We start from the raw sequence: 16,541 nt of genomic DNA on the forward strand, positions 1-16,541 counted from the left end.
GTGATGTTCAAAACTCGTAAACTCTTAAAATATGTATACATTTTTAAATGACAGTTCAATTGCATGCAGAAAAAAAGAAATGACTCTATGAAGAAAGAAACAGAGTCGAATGAACCTTTATTTTTGTTCAAAATATATTATCTTCAAGTCTTGAGAAATATTAAACGGAAACTTTAACTGAGAAAATTAAATAACATTAAATTAAGTTCAAGCCAGTTTAAAAAAAACATCTCCGATCTTATGTACATACATATATATAAGAAAAAAGTATATTCAAATACCATAGCAGGCTAAGCTAAATTCCTCCTCCTAACCCTACATAATTTTTACAAAAGCATTACTTTAAATATTAAAAATATATTAACAGAAAACAAAATTCAGGGCTATTTTGCTTTCTGCCAAAAAAAAATGTATTTTTGTATGTCTTCTACCAACACCAACACATTTTCCGATATGTTTCCTCTCCTTTCTGTTGTGTTCTGCAAAGTATACATATCCACAAAAAGATTGTGTATGAACGGAACCGACACATTAAATTGATAAATGATTATCCAAACGCAAGAATATTTCCACTTCAAATATTTTGACTTTCAAAAAGTTGCGAACGAAGCTTTTCTGATTTTTATTCGTAGTACGCGCACTCCTTTTTTTGTAATTTGGGTTGAAATGAGAGAGTTTCAGACTTCAGTTCCATCCTGTAATAACTCATAACTGCAAAAGGGTTATATGAATGCCATCAAATGTTTCCAGCAGCAGATTAATATATACATCCCGTTATATTTTGAAAATCATTATACTATGTGTGAATACACAAATTTTTGTCTAATATTCATATTTCTGTATTTTTGTAGTCATCTAAGTGTGTTGTCTGTCGTATTTAAACAAATAAATAATACGAATGTTCTTTACAAACACCAGAACATAACAAACGAGGGGGAACGTTGTGAGTTGCTGCGGACACCGCAACTCTACAATTATACCCGATAATAAGTCAGTATGGCTCTCCTCCGGCAGACGCCGCTAATATTAAGCGACACGACAAAGAGTGCGTGCGAGAGAGACAGCAAATCAGTCTGAGCGTGACGTCCGGCGCTGCGTAGCCACTGGAAACTAATTTCTTGCTTTTGGCTATACAAATTATCCGATCTGATTCAGATTCAGCGATCTGATAGATATGGTCGTTATCTATGATTCTGCGTTTTTAGTTTTGTCGAATCTGCAATATTGTGGATGCAACAGATTTTCGTCCTTTGTGGGGGCGGAAGGGGGTGGGGTGAAATTTTGAGATAAACGTTTTATAGTGAGATCTCACAGGAGTGCGGATACTAAATTTGGTTACTTTAGCGTCAATAGTCTCTGAGATTTGTGGATACCCCAGATTTTGAAATTTACTTGTAGCAGTGACATATCACAGAAGTCCGGATATAAAACGTCGTTGCTCTACCTCTTATAGTCTTTGAACACTAGGCGCTGATAGGGACGGACAGACGGACGGACAGACGGACAGACAGACAGGGCTCAATCGACTCGGCTATTGATGCTGACGGACGTTACACACATCCACTTTTACCACAAATCTAATATACCCCAATACTCATTTTGAGTATCGGGTATAAAAATACTAACTGTAGTTAAGCTTTCTTTTAGTTGTTTTTCTTAGTCTGTCGTCAACCCTAGGCAGGATACCTGACGATGCCCTACAAATGCATATATGTATGTATGTAGGTATGTACTATGCCTCTAAATTCCCCACTGTTTGAGTGAATTCTATTAATTGCTTTAATTTTATTTTCCTACTTGATCTACTGCTACGTACATATTTCTATGTACGCATGTGTGTATTGCTGAAACAAATATGTACATATTCCTTTCACGCATAATACTTCTGATATTATTACAGTTTTTAAGTAAAAAAAGTGTACGAATTCAATCGCTGTACTTTCCAAATTGTATTCATTTTGAGAAGAAAATTGTTTCGTTTTAGTTATGAGTTAAATGTCGCTGTGTCTGCGCTTTTTTTGGCTTGTCTTGTATGGATATAAATTTCTGTTCTTCCTCAAAGATACAGTCTTTACAGTCTAAAGCCTTTTTGTTTACATATGTATAACCTGTATAAATAAACATGAAAGTTTTTATAAGCGTTGGTATAAAGTTCATACTATAAACCAGGGGCCGGCAGCGTCCTATGCACAGTGAATAGCAGTGTTCTGCTGCTGCGTTTCCGCTCACATATGTATGTATTTGTGTACACGTGTATAACAGTGGCTGGCACCAATAAATCTGAAAAGTCTAATGTTTGTAACGCACAGAAGGAAGCATCCGAGTATTATCGAACCATCTAAGGTGTGCGAAAGATTTGAACTTCCAAACATAAAAACCTTTATAAAAATTCAAATTTCCAACATTATTTTGTTTTGTAATTTTTTTTTTTTTTAAGTTGTATAAAGCTTCGTAAAATTGTTTAAAAATTAAATTAATATTTTGCGCAATGAAATAAGTAAACTAATAATTTTATAAGTGCGTTATTTTCTTAAAATAAATATTTTTAAATAGACTAAATAAGGCTATATCCATTTTTGCTCACTCTTTTAGAGTAGTCTCCCTTAATTCTTGCGATGCAGTAAATTTTCTTCCGTGAATGTAGAATTTGCTGAAAAGCATGACCCAAAGGTTTTTTATTGGGTTGAGAACTGGATTTTTTATTAGACACTTTAAAAAAGGGATTTATCTCTCTTCAAAAAATAGGTTTGAGTGCTTTCAGATATAGATTTGGATTTTCCTGGATCGGATAATTGTCCTGTGAAATTAAAATATTTTTCCTAGTTCATTTGTGAGTTACAAAGCATTAAGCAGTTAGCTATCTGGACCCTCTAAAATAAATTTTTTATCATCACTGAAGATGATATTTTTTCCCCCTACGTCCCAAAACTTATGAGTTAAGGAAAATTTCATTTCATAATTCGATGAAAAATCCTTGTGGAATCCTTTTGTTTCTGAAGATCGTCAATTTATCTATGTACAATGTACATATATTCATTTTCTTCATAATTCAGTTAAATACAAACAGATTACAGAACTTTTATTTAAAAAAAGTCATTGTGAACAAAATATTTTACTAATCCTCAAACCAAAAGTCCACTATGAGCATTTAATGGATGTACCTCATAACATTTTTCTAAGAACTCGATTTTGCATTATATAGCTGTCATAGTAAATACCACATTGTTCAGTAGATCGCTGATTTAACATGGAAAACACTTTTTTTTTTTTTTAAATTTGAATTCACTGACACGTGTAGTTCAACGTATCTTAGCTTTTCCACACCTTTGTGGTAAATGATGTACATATGCCCCGAAAAAATTCGAAACACGCAGCAAAATTATTTAATATTTTTGGCTCAGAGAACTTTCCTGACTTTTAACAACTTTTAAAAGTAGCTTTGAGCTAAATCATATGAATGTGTTAGAAAAAAATTTAAATTTTAACCATTGTTGCCCTGAACTTGGGACCGTGACTTGTGATTGGTCTCCGCTTTTTTATTAATCGGAGAAAATCTTTTTATGTACTTTTTCAATGTTTTCTGGTCAAGAGAACTAATTAATCATTGATTTTTTCACATAAAAAAAGAGTTCTAAGAAATATCAAACTTTTTTTGGTTATAGGAAATCACTATTACGCACAAACTTACATACATATATTCCAAATAAAATTAATCTTTTCAGTAAGTCTAACAAAAAGTTGTACTTTTAAAAAAAAATAAAATTAATTCGGACCTAGTTCCATTTGGCTGACTGATCTGATCTGATCATTGAATCATGTGAAATTAGTTAAACAAATTAGTTTTTTATAAAAAGGTATTTTTTTGATGATATTCCCACCAGATTAAATTAATTATAGCCTAATATAATTTTAAACACCTTAGCCAATATTTATAAAAACACTTCTTCAGAAAATCTACGTTTGAAAACCAATAGATGAACTATATTTATTAACATTTAACTGTTAATTGCGTAAAACTAACCTTAGTTTTTAAATAAAATTAACGGCAAATAGTTATCGATTTGGTCAATGATTTCAAGAAGAGTCCTAAGTCCTAATACAAATATATAAATCAATATGCAAATAACATCGAGCGAAAATTTAAATTTTAAATCTAAAATTTCATTTGTTCCTTTTGGCAATAACAATGCCGTGATCTGATCCAGATTCCAAACTGCTAGATATGATTGTTCTCTACGATTCTGCGGACTCGGTTTTTTATATCTTCCAAATTAAAAAAAAAAAAACTTTATTCAGTGTGATATTAAATATACACATATGACAGACAGACATACATAGCTATATCGACTCGACTATTGATGCTGATCAAGAATATATATACTTTATTGGATCGTAAACGCTTCCTTCTGGGTGTTACACAGATCCACACATCTAATATATAGCTTTTGAGTATCGGGTATCGGTCTATGTGGGGGTATGCATTAAATAAATTAAATGAAAAATGTTGAACGAGGGTTATTCGAAATTGCGCAAATTAACCTAGCTTGCATATACTTCGTTTCTTTCCGTGATGGCTAAATGATATACATATGTACATAGATTTCCGGCGATTGTCTATTGGAGGCTTACTTTTACTTAACAATAAAAAAAACTGTTATTATTTTCAATAAGTGAAACTTTTAAAACACCGCCTTAAAAATTTATAAAAACTTAATAAAGTTGTCCCCTTTCCAATCTGTTGTATTATGTTGGGATACTTATGCGTACCTCTGATGTTAAATACATTAATTATTGTTTTCATCAGAAATATCTTGTGGATGAAACCATTATGCAAACTCACATTTTTTTCATTTTCTCGGTAAAAAAAATTGTTATCAAAACGTTATTTTTCTATAAATTCAATCAATGTATTTACTCTAAAACAATACGTCGTATAAACAACACAAACAATTGGCATTGATGAAATATTACCCTTCAGTTTAGAGGTTCTTGTTTTAATTTTTGTTTAAATATATATCATAAGATTTTGAACTTTTTCATTTAAATTAATTTTTGCATTCTTTATTACATTTACTCAAATATCTTACGTAGTAAATTCGCTAATGCGGGATATGAAAAACATTAGCAGGCGTCGACTTAAGTATGCCAATTTATTACGTTTGGCTTATCATCATCATCACTCAATTTAAGTGATTTTTTCAATAATAGATTTGCGTACAAAAAGTTTTAAAACTTTTTACATTTTTTATGTAGTTCTTAAGTGCGTTGACCATGCAACAGCCAATTTAAAGCCGAAATATCTTGAGCAAGAGATAAGATACAGTACCTGACACAGCGAATCACTTTGATTCGTTCTTAAAATATGTCACCAACAGGGATATTTGCCAACGATTTTACGTAAAAATTAGAAAGAGCAATAGAAATATGTAAGTAAATTTATGTGAACTCTAAAATCGAACACAGTTTACTGATAACAAGTCTATCAGTAAACTGTGTTCGATTCTAAAAAATTATAATAAATTATAAATGTTTTATCTTTATTATTTAAAAATTAAAAAATTAAAGGGAAGTTAAAATATACAAGGGCGTTTTATTTCGTGGTTCGATAAGAGAGGGCGTTACGACTACCCTAATTTGTGTTTGTTAGGTTCGTACATCTTTTATATGAACATATGTAAAATTTTATTTTAATCTGTCAAATCATTTTTTTTTTAATCATTTAGTATTGACGTCTCATAGAACTTTTTTACAATGTAAAAAGTCAAGCATCGTGCAGATTAGTTTGTTTTATTTTTTTGAAGGTTTAAAAGCCTTTAATTAATTTAATTCAATTAGATTAAACGTGATCGTAAGAGCCTTGAAGACGATACACGTAAAAATCTGCAACAACATCCTGGAAGAATATTAGTCTAATAGCTATATTTTCTGCATGCTCGCTTAACAGCCTTCTGCTGGTTTCAGACGGACCACTTGACGGTGCAGTAATTGCATCGCCTATTGCAAGATGCAGTTACTGCATGTCAACGTCCAAGATAAAAAGAGATTTAGTTAAAGCCCTAGGCATCTCATTGGGCAGTGTAAGAAATATTTTGACTGAAGAATTGGGTTTCCAAAAAATGTTTGGCCCTCGCTAAAAACGAGTTTCTAACCAGCATTTCGAGAATTTTCGAAAGGATAAAGTGGATTTTGTGCGTCAAATCATGACTATGAATGAGACTTGGGCTTATCACCAAGATTCTGAATGAAAAGAAGAGGCTAAAGAGTGGTGTGCACCTAAACCGACCAAGAAGTTGTTAGTATCAGTTTTTTAGGATGCGAAAGGAAGTTTGTTTGTGGACTACTTGCAAACTGGTAAAACAATAAATTCTGAATTCCGAATTACTGTATCGTTTTAGCTGAAGGAAAAAACTCGTAAGAAAACACCCGGCTTGCAGAAGAAAAAAGTAATTGTTGGAGCATTCACTGTATTCAAGACACTTGGCCCCTAGCGACTTCCAACTGTTTCCAAACCTTTCCAATTCATGAGTGAAAAGCGTTTTTCATCAAATAATTAGATCATAACAGCTGTGGAAGCGTATTTTGAGGCCCTTCCGGACTCTAACTTCTGGGATGGAACTTATAAATTTAAATCTAGTTGAAACAAGTTTATTGATGTTCGAAAGACTAAACTAAATATGAAAGTGTATTGCAAACCATAAAATTGTGTTTTTCTTATCGAACCGCAAAACTTATTGAACAACCTTGTACCTATTAGTTTCTTGTTGGTTCTTTTATATGAATTAATTAAGAGGCGTTTAAGGTATCGTTTATTCAAATCTTGGTAACAGTGACAAAGCTCGAGACATGGGACCAATCCTCCTTAATTTCACTTCACGGTTACATACCGTGGCACCTCTACCTCCTTATGTTCTTGAAAATACAACCATTATATTTTTAACCGAAAAATAGTACAAATCTTGTATTTCTTATAAAAAAATACTTGAAATGAGTAACATAGAACCTCCATTTTCTTACAGAGTCATTCCTGAGTCGTTTTGGTTCATATTTATACATGAACTGGTTAAAACAAACTTTTTTTTGCCAACATAACAAGTCAAGATTATTTTAATATCGTACAAAATATAATCAAGAATCCGTTTCCTGCATTTCCTACTACTTTTTCTTTTTTGGCCAACTAAAAATTAAAATTGATCAATCGACATTATCAATGTGATGTATAGTCTTACAATCGAGTTCGAGTGACATATTAAGACAGCCATGAAAATTCACCAATTTTAAATTACCAGAAACCTTAACAAACCCAATTTAATTTCTTATCTTGTAGTAGCATAAAGGCAATTTCTGATTGTTGTATTATTATTTTCATTGACAGTGGTGTAATCGAGGTCTCAAAAATGAGCATCGAATAGCCATGTCTAGATTCAAAGTGGTCGGGTTGTGTGACTAACAAATACATATGGTTATAAGATGAAACAAGCTAATAAAATTGCGTCTTAAAATGTACTATGGCTTAAAATTCCTAACTTCTTCAAAAATGTCGCGGGAAATTTTAGAATATATAAAATTTGCTTAAACAATAGCGATAACGACGACCAATAAATGTGTCTAAAAAAAGCAAACAACTTAGACAGTAAACATTAAACAAAAGCAGAAGAAATAGTCTTAAGCTACAAAATTGTGGGTGCCGATTGATAGTTGAAATTATTATCTTTTCAGAATTGCAAAGTTCCTTAAAACAACATATCTGTAACCTACTCTCGTTATTGTTAAACAACAAGCTTAGCTCTGAAAAAACTTGAAACAAAAATATAATTTTAAAATAGACTCTAACAAAATCATGATTCATAACAAACATAACATAACAAACATAACATAACGCTGCTAATGGACCTATTTGAATAATTTATTCCGAGTTTTGAGAGTTGATATACTCTAGCAGCGGCTGGAAGGCAGTCGACAGGATGTGCTTAGTCTGTGCAAATTATAAGTATATTCTTGCATTATTTATTTACCAATAGTTAATAGCCACTAAAATTTTATTTAGTATCTGTTTCGAAAGATATATACTTGCCATATTTCTTAATTGATATGGAAATTCTGGAGATCTATTATTCTAAGTCATTTGAAAAGTGGAATTATTATTAATTGTGGAAATTATAGTTGAATGAATTTATTTAATGGGATTATGTGGGAGAAGTGTGCTGGTTGTGAAAACGCTTTAGTTGTGGGCACTCGAACTTAAACTTGAACAGCAATCAGACTACTGATCTGTGTATTGGAAGTCATGTTTGTTTACAAAATTAAGTTTATGTGCTGATAACGAAATAAAGATATGCATTTTTGTAATAGCTGTGGGCATAATACAATTCTGAGATATACGTTTTATAGTAAGATCTAACAGGAGTGCGGATACCAAATTTGGTTACTGTAGCGTTAATAGTCTCTGAGATTTGTGGATGCCCCAGATTTTCGTCCTTTGCGGGGGCGGAAGGGGGTGTGGCGAAATTTTGACACAAAACGGTCAAGGTCCGATACCACAGGAGTGTGGATACCAAATTTGGTTGCTCTGGCTTTTATAGGTTCTGAGATCCTTGAACTCATATTTTGCATTTGGCAAAACCGACCATGAAACCTGTGTGTTAGAGAGAGACAGAGCGAGTGAGAATGAAATTGTTTTCATCATTCTGGCTATTATAATTATACGATCTGGTTCAGATTTTACACTCTAGAACATATAGTCATCTTCTACGATTTCTGTTTTCTCGTATTTTGAAAATTGTGGATGCCACAGATTTTCGCCCTTTGTGGGGGCGGAAGTGGGCGGGGCAAAGTTTTGAAATATTTTTGTAGCAGTGACATATCACAGAAGTCTGGATCCAAAACATCGTTGCTCTAGCTCTTATAGTCTTTGAGCATTAGGCGCTGAAGGGGACGGACAGACGGACAGACGGACAGACGGACGGACGGACGGACGGACAGACGCACAGACAGACATGGCTCAATCGACTCGGCTATTGATGCTGATCAAGAATATATATACTTTATGGGGTCGGAAACGATTCCTTCTGGACGTTACACACATCCACTTTTACCACAAATCTAATATACCCCAATACTCATTTTGAGTATCGGGTATAAAATGTATCAACAAAAAAACCAAAAAGTAGTTTTATTGTTTTGGAAGTGCGATCAACTGATTAATTGAATAAAAAAATGAACTTAAATGCGCTGTTGCAAGCCTTTAAGTGCTGCCTAGCGGACAAGAAACCTGCCAAAGGGACTGTTAAAGCACACGGCATTCCTCGATACAGCAAAACGCTACATAAAGAAAATGAAAGTCAGTTTGACGAAGTTTCATCAGTGGAAGACAATTTTTGTTAGAATTCGTCAGTAATAGCAGCCAACTTGGTACATTTTTTGTTTTCCTTATTTTTCACCTCGTTGTTCTAGGTGTTTGAAATTCGTCACGTTGCTGGCTTTGTCTCTCCGATCGATCCTTCAGATCTTCAGCGACTCTGACTTTGTTCAAACCGCTGAGAAGCTGTGTGTGAGGCTCGCGTTGATGAAAAGGACCAGCGCCTAATCGTCTTGCTTATTCAGATATTGGACGTCAGAAGGATGTCTTACTTTCAGCGCCAGTAACATCAACAAAATCTTCATCAACTTTGAGCTTCCTATCACTTTTAGAAGAAATTGTTCCTCTGCAAGCGGTTACATCCCAGAAAAAGCGTGGACGGAAGGCAACACTACCGAAAACAAGGAACCTATTTAAGCGCACCAAAGAAACCATCGGGTAAACGCACCAAGGAGCAGGAGTCCAGTGAAGGCTCTGAAAATAAGTTCATCATAATTTTTTTGTTTGGTGTTTTTTTTTATGATAATTTCCCTTTTATTTGAAGGAATCAATTTCGTTCCTTCACTGACAGTAATATGCACTTGGTCAAAAGATATGAGGAAAAAATAAAACGGTGACCACAGCCGGCACACTTCCCCTACTTTTCAAAACTAGATTTTAAATTATTTGGTAGCGTCAAAGCGTCTAAGCGTCCGGCTCTTTAATATATATTTATAAAAATTATAAAATATTCATACATACATATGTGAACAGCATTATTTTGTACTCTTCCTTTATTCGCGGATGTTCAAGAATGATATTTTTAAACTCAAAAGTAATTTCTACAGTGTATCCGAGTCTCTAAGAAAGCGGTACGCTTTTGTCGGGATGTGAAAGCATTGGATGTCAATAGAACTTTCGGCGAAACGTTTTTTTAGCGAAGCTTTATGAGTAACCGCTAGACGACGCTAACATCACGTAAAGGTAACGCCAACGGCAACGTCTCTCCCATTTGGCCTACAAGCACTTAAAATTACAGGAATTGGATTTCAATGTGTTTTAATCGTTTATTTAATCATGCTAATTAGTAGTTGTTAGTTTTTTTTTACCGAATTATATTTATGCTCTGGTATCTAAGTCTTTTTTTTATAATTAAGGAAGACTTTTGCTTGAAAGTTGCGTCTTTCCTGAATAGCCAGTTCTGTACGAGTATGTAGTCGCGAGGGTCTATGGATGTACCAGTGCGTGGGTGCTTTCTTGGAGCACACTTTCGAATTTATTTTGCAACTATTCAATAGATTATAGATTATATGAATATACAAAAGCTCTAAGTACATACAATATGCCTTGATTTAGTTCATGGGTTTGATTTTTTTTATATATGTATGTATGTAGTTTTCACGACTATGCCTTCGCGTTTATTGTCGTACATACAAATATGTATATATGTATGTATGTATGTATACGTGTATATGCATGCTTAGAATGCAAGTAGTACCTACAAACACTAATAGCTTGTAAATATATACATACATATGTACACATACACATATGAATTGTAAATATACGTACGCTTCTCGCCGCCCACCTGTTGCATATGAAAATGCCTTTTCTGCTACACGCTAATGTTTTATATTGGTAAAAAGAAACATGTCAATGTGACACAATTAATGGTAACCCGTTTATAGCGCAATATTTTGATCGGTTGAATAGATCGCGGTGTTGCTATCGATATCATCATAAGATGAATGTGATCTTACAACGCCGCGTAAGGGAAAGCAATACTGGCATAATTACTCGTATTTTATATGCAAAGGCAATTTTTTGGCTGTTAATGTTGAAGTCGCAGACGCTTGGAAAAAATATTCCATCTAGTGTTACCTGTTTTTTTTTTCATTAAATAAAATTCGCGGATTTTTAGTTTCTTTAGTTTTACGCTACGCACGAATTTTTGTTAACTCTTTGCTGTTTTTAAGTTATTTTTCTTTTTGTTTTGTTTTAAAAAGGGTTTTGACTAACTGGTAATATATGTGTGTTTGAATGTATGTGTTTAAGAGTGTTATATAAACATCTTTAATTCGTTTTTATATATTTCGAGTATGTTTGTATGTATACTTTACTATCATTTTCTCTATATACGTGATTGACTAACACATATGTTCTTACATATGTATGTACACTTGTATAATTTGGTTTATGCTTGGGTTTTGGTTTAAGTAAACTTTACTCTCTATACCACGCTTTTTGTTGCCATTGCTTTTTTTAAATTTAAAAATAGTTAACTTTATACTTTGTTTTCAACACTTTCTTCTTTATGCTTTTCTTGCACATGAACATTGTTTTTACATATTTTTAGTTTTGTTTCTTTCTCAGTTATTCTATCCCTTTTACATATGCTTAAAAACCTCTCAACCTTCAGGTTGTTATTTATCATCCGTTTTTTGTATCCAGTATAAGAATTGCCTCAATATATTTTCCTTTTTGAAATGCCAGCAGTGCGTACAATATACGAGAGCCTATGTACATACATACTCGTATGTAAGCACATATTGTTGTAGGAATTTTGTATGGGAATAGCAACGATTGATGTTCCCACTAATCGTATTCGAATAGTCGAATAATACATATGGCCAGATTGAAAAAAAAATAAATATTTACAAGCATACATAAGTAAATACCCGTACCAGAAAGTTAAATTCATATGTATGTATACACGTCTTTATAAGTGTTTCCGTACGAGAATATGAATGAATGCTTGTACGCATATTTTGTTTAGTTTGTCATATATTTTGATAATCGAGCTATTTCCCTCGCAGTTTTGATTTATCTTTTCATTGCATTTTTGCATATGGCTTTGACAGTATATTTTTAATTTCTAATTATTTTTACATTACTCATCGATGGAAGTATGAAAGTTTCACCAGCACCATCATCTTCTTTTTTTTTGTTCACTTTGAATTTATTGTGACTGGTTAACGTTTTTTAATACATTTTTCTATCACAGCAACATATTTGTATACACTATTTTATTTATAAAAATTCAAAGAAATACTCATATGGCCATAAGCATGAAAAAATACACAAATATCAAAAATGAACTTTTATATATTCAATTTCGAAACTGAGAGGAAGAAACAAGTTATCGTTAACAGAAATCAACATACGGGTATTTACAAATGTGCATACACTGCCGATCAAAAGAATAGACTCAATGCATTTTTGGGTTTATACTTTGAATTAATCTTACGACGAAATTTTTGTTGTGTTTGTTACAGCAGTAAAGTTCACAAAATAGGGTAATAAGAGTTAGCTCTAGAAATTGTACAGCTATGATTTCTTTCCATTATGCTTCAATTAATTAGCTTTTTAGGCGATCAGTGTTGAAGAATGACCATCTCTAGCAATGCATGCATGTATTGACAGACATATGAGTATGTAGACGTATGTAAGAGTGGGAGACGTAACGAAGCGACGTTCTCTTATCTCCCTTTTTGTTCTCCCTTTCGTTCGGTCTCTATCTGCCTGCGAGCAGAGCATTTATTAGTCACAAATAAACCTTACATATGAATGGTTGCTTCCCTTGAACTTCCCTTGCAACGGCAGCGAAATTCTGTCCAACAATCAGTACACACGGTAAAATTTGCATTCAATTACCACGTGCACTTTTTAATTATTTTAAATAAGAAAAGGTGGTGGCAAAGCTCTTACAGCGAAAGAAAAAGCTATAATATAGGCATATCGAGACAGCAACCTTACAACCAGGCAGATGGGTTAGAAGTCTGTTGTGTCTTATTTCTTAAGAAATCCAGGATCAGGGACCTCAAAGGCTCCCGAGTTATGAGTTTCAAGCAAATCCGATGAATTTTTCAAATGAGTTTCCACCATGTTTCGACCATATTGGTTTTTTGAGGTTAGAAAAAAAGTCTAAGTCTGACCTTGGATTCGTGTGGCCCCCAAATACATAGGGATATGATACTCTGGTCTGCCTCGCACGACACTTTTTTTTTGTGGGGCTGTGTTATTAAACTGACTTTAAATATCATAAACATACAATTTAATATTAGGATTTTGAAAAAAACCAATTTTTAATATTTTAATTAAGTAAAGGAATCTTGAATATAAGAAAATAAATACTCTTTTTAAATTCATTGGTATCTTGATTTTTTTAATTACATTTCCTATAGAAAATGCATTGAGTTTATTCTATTGATCGGCAGTGTAAGTGTGTATGTATATATTGTGCTGCACACATGCATACTTTTATGCACATGGATGCAAATATGTAAGTATTATTAGTTCATCTCGACTTTACTATCCATACAAAAAATGTACATCTGCATACACATACATATATGCATGAAAATATGCTTGTATATGTAATTTTTCTGTTTTCACATTAAGAGCTGCCGATACATCTGTCGAAATTGTAAACAGGAAGACCAAAGGATTAACTAATTGGATGCCGAAAGAATGTCGGATTGAATGTTTTTCGCTTTTACACCTCGTTCCCGTAGGTTAATGCACAAATATGTATCTATGTTTTTGATTTTTCTCGCACATCTTACAAAATTAATTGTTTGAATGTTTGTCCGTAACACGCGAATTTGCCACTGTAGACAGTCCTGCTGTGCTTCAAACTGCATTTTCTTCCACCCATCCTCCTCATCCAGCGTCCGTTTTTATGGAAACTGCAATCAGGATCGTTACAGAGTATTTAAAAGGTGGGATTTTAACACTTACGATGAAATGTGGTGCTGAGAATAAAACTGCCAGGGTTGCAATAATAGTAAACAGCGTGAAAATAATAAGGCACAAACGATCAACGACCATAGCAGCGAATTTCCAGTCTCGTGTTATGTCGCCAGTCTCGTCCTCTTTTTTCAGCTAGTGGAAGAAAAAATTCATTGGGAAATGGAAAGTTATATCAAATAAAAAGGAGTTAGGAATTTAATATACGACTTAGACAATCAGTACAAATTGAATTTCTCTATCGCTCTGTTAGCTGGTATTGCAAGTTTTCCTGTTTACTGTTTCATTGTTGAGGTTTAGATGGACATAATACATACATACATCCCGAACTCTTTCCCTTGGGGTCCTTATTAAAGTCGACAAAAACATTTTTATTTCTCAGCTCAACTCTCGCTAAATGCATTCTTCAATAACTGTCCTAAATGATGATACAGGATATGACGGATTTCTGAACTTCATTCTGGTGCGCTGTCGTGGTCCTCCTGTGTTTGCTGTGGCTGGAGGTGGGCCTTGAATGTTTTCCTATGGTCCAGCATTACCTCTGGGTATTTTAAGGCAAGTTTGGTCACGATGGTTATGCTGCCGATCGCACGCATGCCTAATCGATCCGATAATCCTGCTACTAATTAGCACAAGTTCCGTCTTATTTTCCACCAGGGACAGTCAGTTCGTTTCGAGCCAGGATACTATATTTCCGACTGCTGCGCTGAATTTTCCTCTACGTCGTTGATGCGCTCGGCCATCGCGTTTCCGCAATAGCTTCTCTGGCCAGTTAAGTCAACATCTCGGTAGCGCCCGTAGTGCTCCTCTGCTTCCGAAACCCTTTCGAAGAAGGTTGTAGAGGCCGCGGTGCTCTGCTACTTAAGCCGATAGGCGATTGCATAAAAGCCTACCTTACCCATGGTGTTCTGCATGCAGATGCAGATGCGGCATGCAGGTGGATCGGGATGGTGATTGCCATGGCGCCGACCATGCTTTATGCATGAGTTGGCCTGGTTGGGCGCCACAGCTCCATATTACCGCTTCGCCGTCTGAGCTTTGCTGCCAGATCCCTTCATGTTTCCCCGTGTATGGCGCGCTGAGTAACGCTATGTCGATCTGCTGCTCTATAACCGTTGGTGACAGCAGGTCCTAGGCAGCTCGGCAATGGTTGAGGTTAATCTAGAAGCTCCTGCAACCATAGGTCAGCTGGGATAGACGCTCGGCCTGACGACCGAGTAAGCTATCATATACGATATCGAGGAATTGAAACAGAATCGGTCTCCGCAGCTTCAATCGCTCTCATTCTTTCTCTCTTCCCATCTGTAAATTTTTTTCTAGCACATTCCACCCTTAGCAACTGTCACATTTCATACTGTCTTTCTCTTAGTCTTATGGGACATGGACTCCGCTTCACACCGACCTTCATAACCAGTCTTGCAGTCTCTTAATATTTCCTGCGACTTCGCTAGCTTATGTTAATGATAATGCATCTGGAAAAAAGCTACATGAGACTCGGCTTAACGCATCCCCATGCTTCATTTTCAACCCCGAACGGTGTTATATCTCACAGTTGAAGTCCGGCAATTATAATGACCAACGTGCTATTCTGACTGCAACTTCTTTCGTATTCATGGTCATCTTAAAAGCATTACAGTCCGTAACGATAGTAAAGCTAATATTTCCACTTAACAAAAGCCCTTAGGGCTCGCGCACACTATAGCTGAAAGCGGAGCTGAAATCAGAGCTGAAAGCTCAGCTGATCTGAGAGCTTTTCTCAGGCAGAATCAGCTTGCAGATGCGTACATTGTCGGCTGATCTGATTGCTGAAAGCTGAAAGCCACTGCCTCCCTTTGTCTATCTCCTTAAGTGGCATCAATAGATATCATTATAATTATTATTATTATATTGTTAATGAATTATTACTTCACAGCACGTACAGTAGCCAGACGGAAGTTTTCTTCGTTTTTTTTTTTAAATTACGTGCATTTAAACCATATTTCCGTTGAGTTTTTATTCGTATTACTTTTATTTTACGAATTATTATTACCTTTTTAAAATATTATTTATTTTGTATAAAAATAAACATTGTGATATCTTTCGAGCGTTTACTGTACTTGGGGACATAGTGTATTATATTTATTATTGGCATATGAAAATGGTTTATTGGTTAATGGTTTAAATAATACACCTTTTTTGCCCAATCTATCGCCTTCCAAAATTTATAGATATAAAACTATTATTCAAATATTTGTAATAATCCCGCTTATTCCCCAGCGCTGGCTTAACCGTAATTTCGCTTCACAATGTTTCGCAGCCCATTTTCACTCACTTATGTATGAACTGCTGAAAAAAACAAAAATGCTTCATAGATCAAACTAAGCGGAGCTGATTTCAGCAAGTTTTTTCAGCTTTCAGCTCAGTTCGGTCTGCAGTGTGTTTGTTTTTAAATTTATAAATAAGCTCCGCTGTCAGCTCC

The 16,541-nt window shown here is 34.4% G+C and overlaps 1 protein-coding gene across 5 annotated transcripts in view; it reads right to left on the bottom strand.

The window, feature by feature from the left end:
- Positions 1-10,387: 10,387 nt before the first annotated feature.
- Positions 10,388-16,541, bottom strand: part of nAChRalpha7 (nicotinic Acetylcholine Receptor alpha7) — a 208,126-nt gene continuing 201,972 nt past the window's right edge. For all 5 annotated transcript variants that reach the window (XM_033385453.1, XM_033385454.1, XM_033385452.1 and 2 more), the window contains 2 exons: positions 14,075-14,218; positions 10,388-14,022 (listed from right to left, as the gene is read on the bottom strand). In XM_033385453.1, coding sequence (XP_033241344.1) covers positions 14,014-14,022; positions 14,075-14,218 — 153 coding nt within the window. In that variant the 3' untranslated portion in view covers positions 10,388-14,013. The remainder of the gene's footprint in view (positions 14,023-14,074; positions 14,219-16,541) is intronic.

This window comes from Drosophila pseudoobscura, chromosome X (genome assembly GCF_009870125.1).
Source record: "Drosophila pseudoobscura strain MV-25-SWS-2005 chromosome X, UCI_Dpse_MV25, whole genome shotgun sequence".
NCBI classification, from domain to species: domain Eukaryota; kingdom Metazoa; phylum Arthropoda; class Insecta; order Diptera; family Drosophilidae; genus Drosophila; species Drosophila pseudoobscura.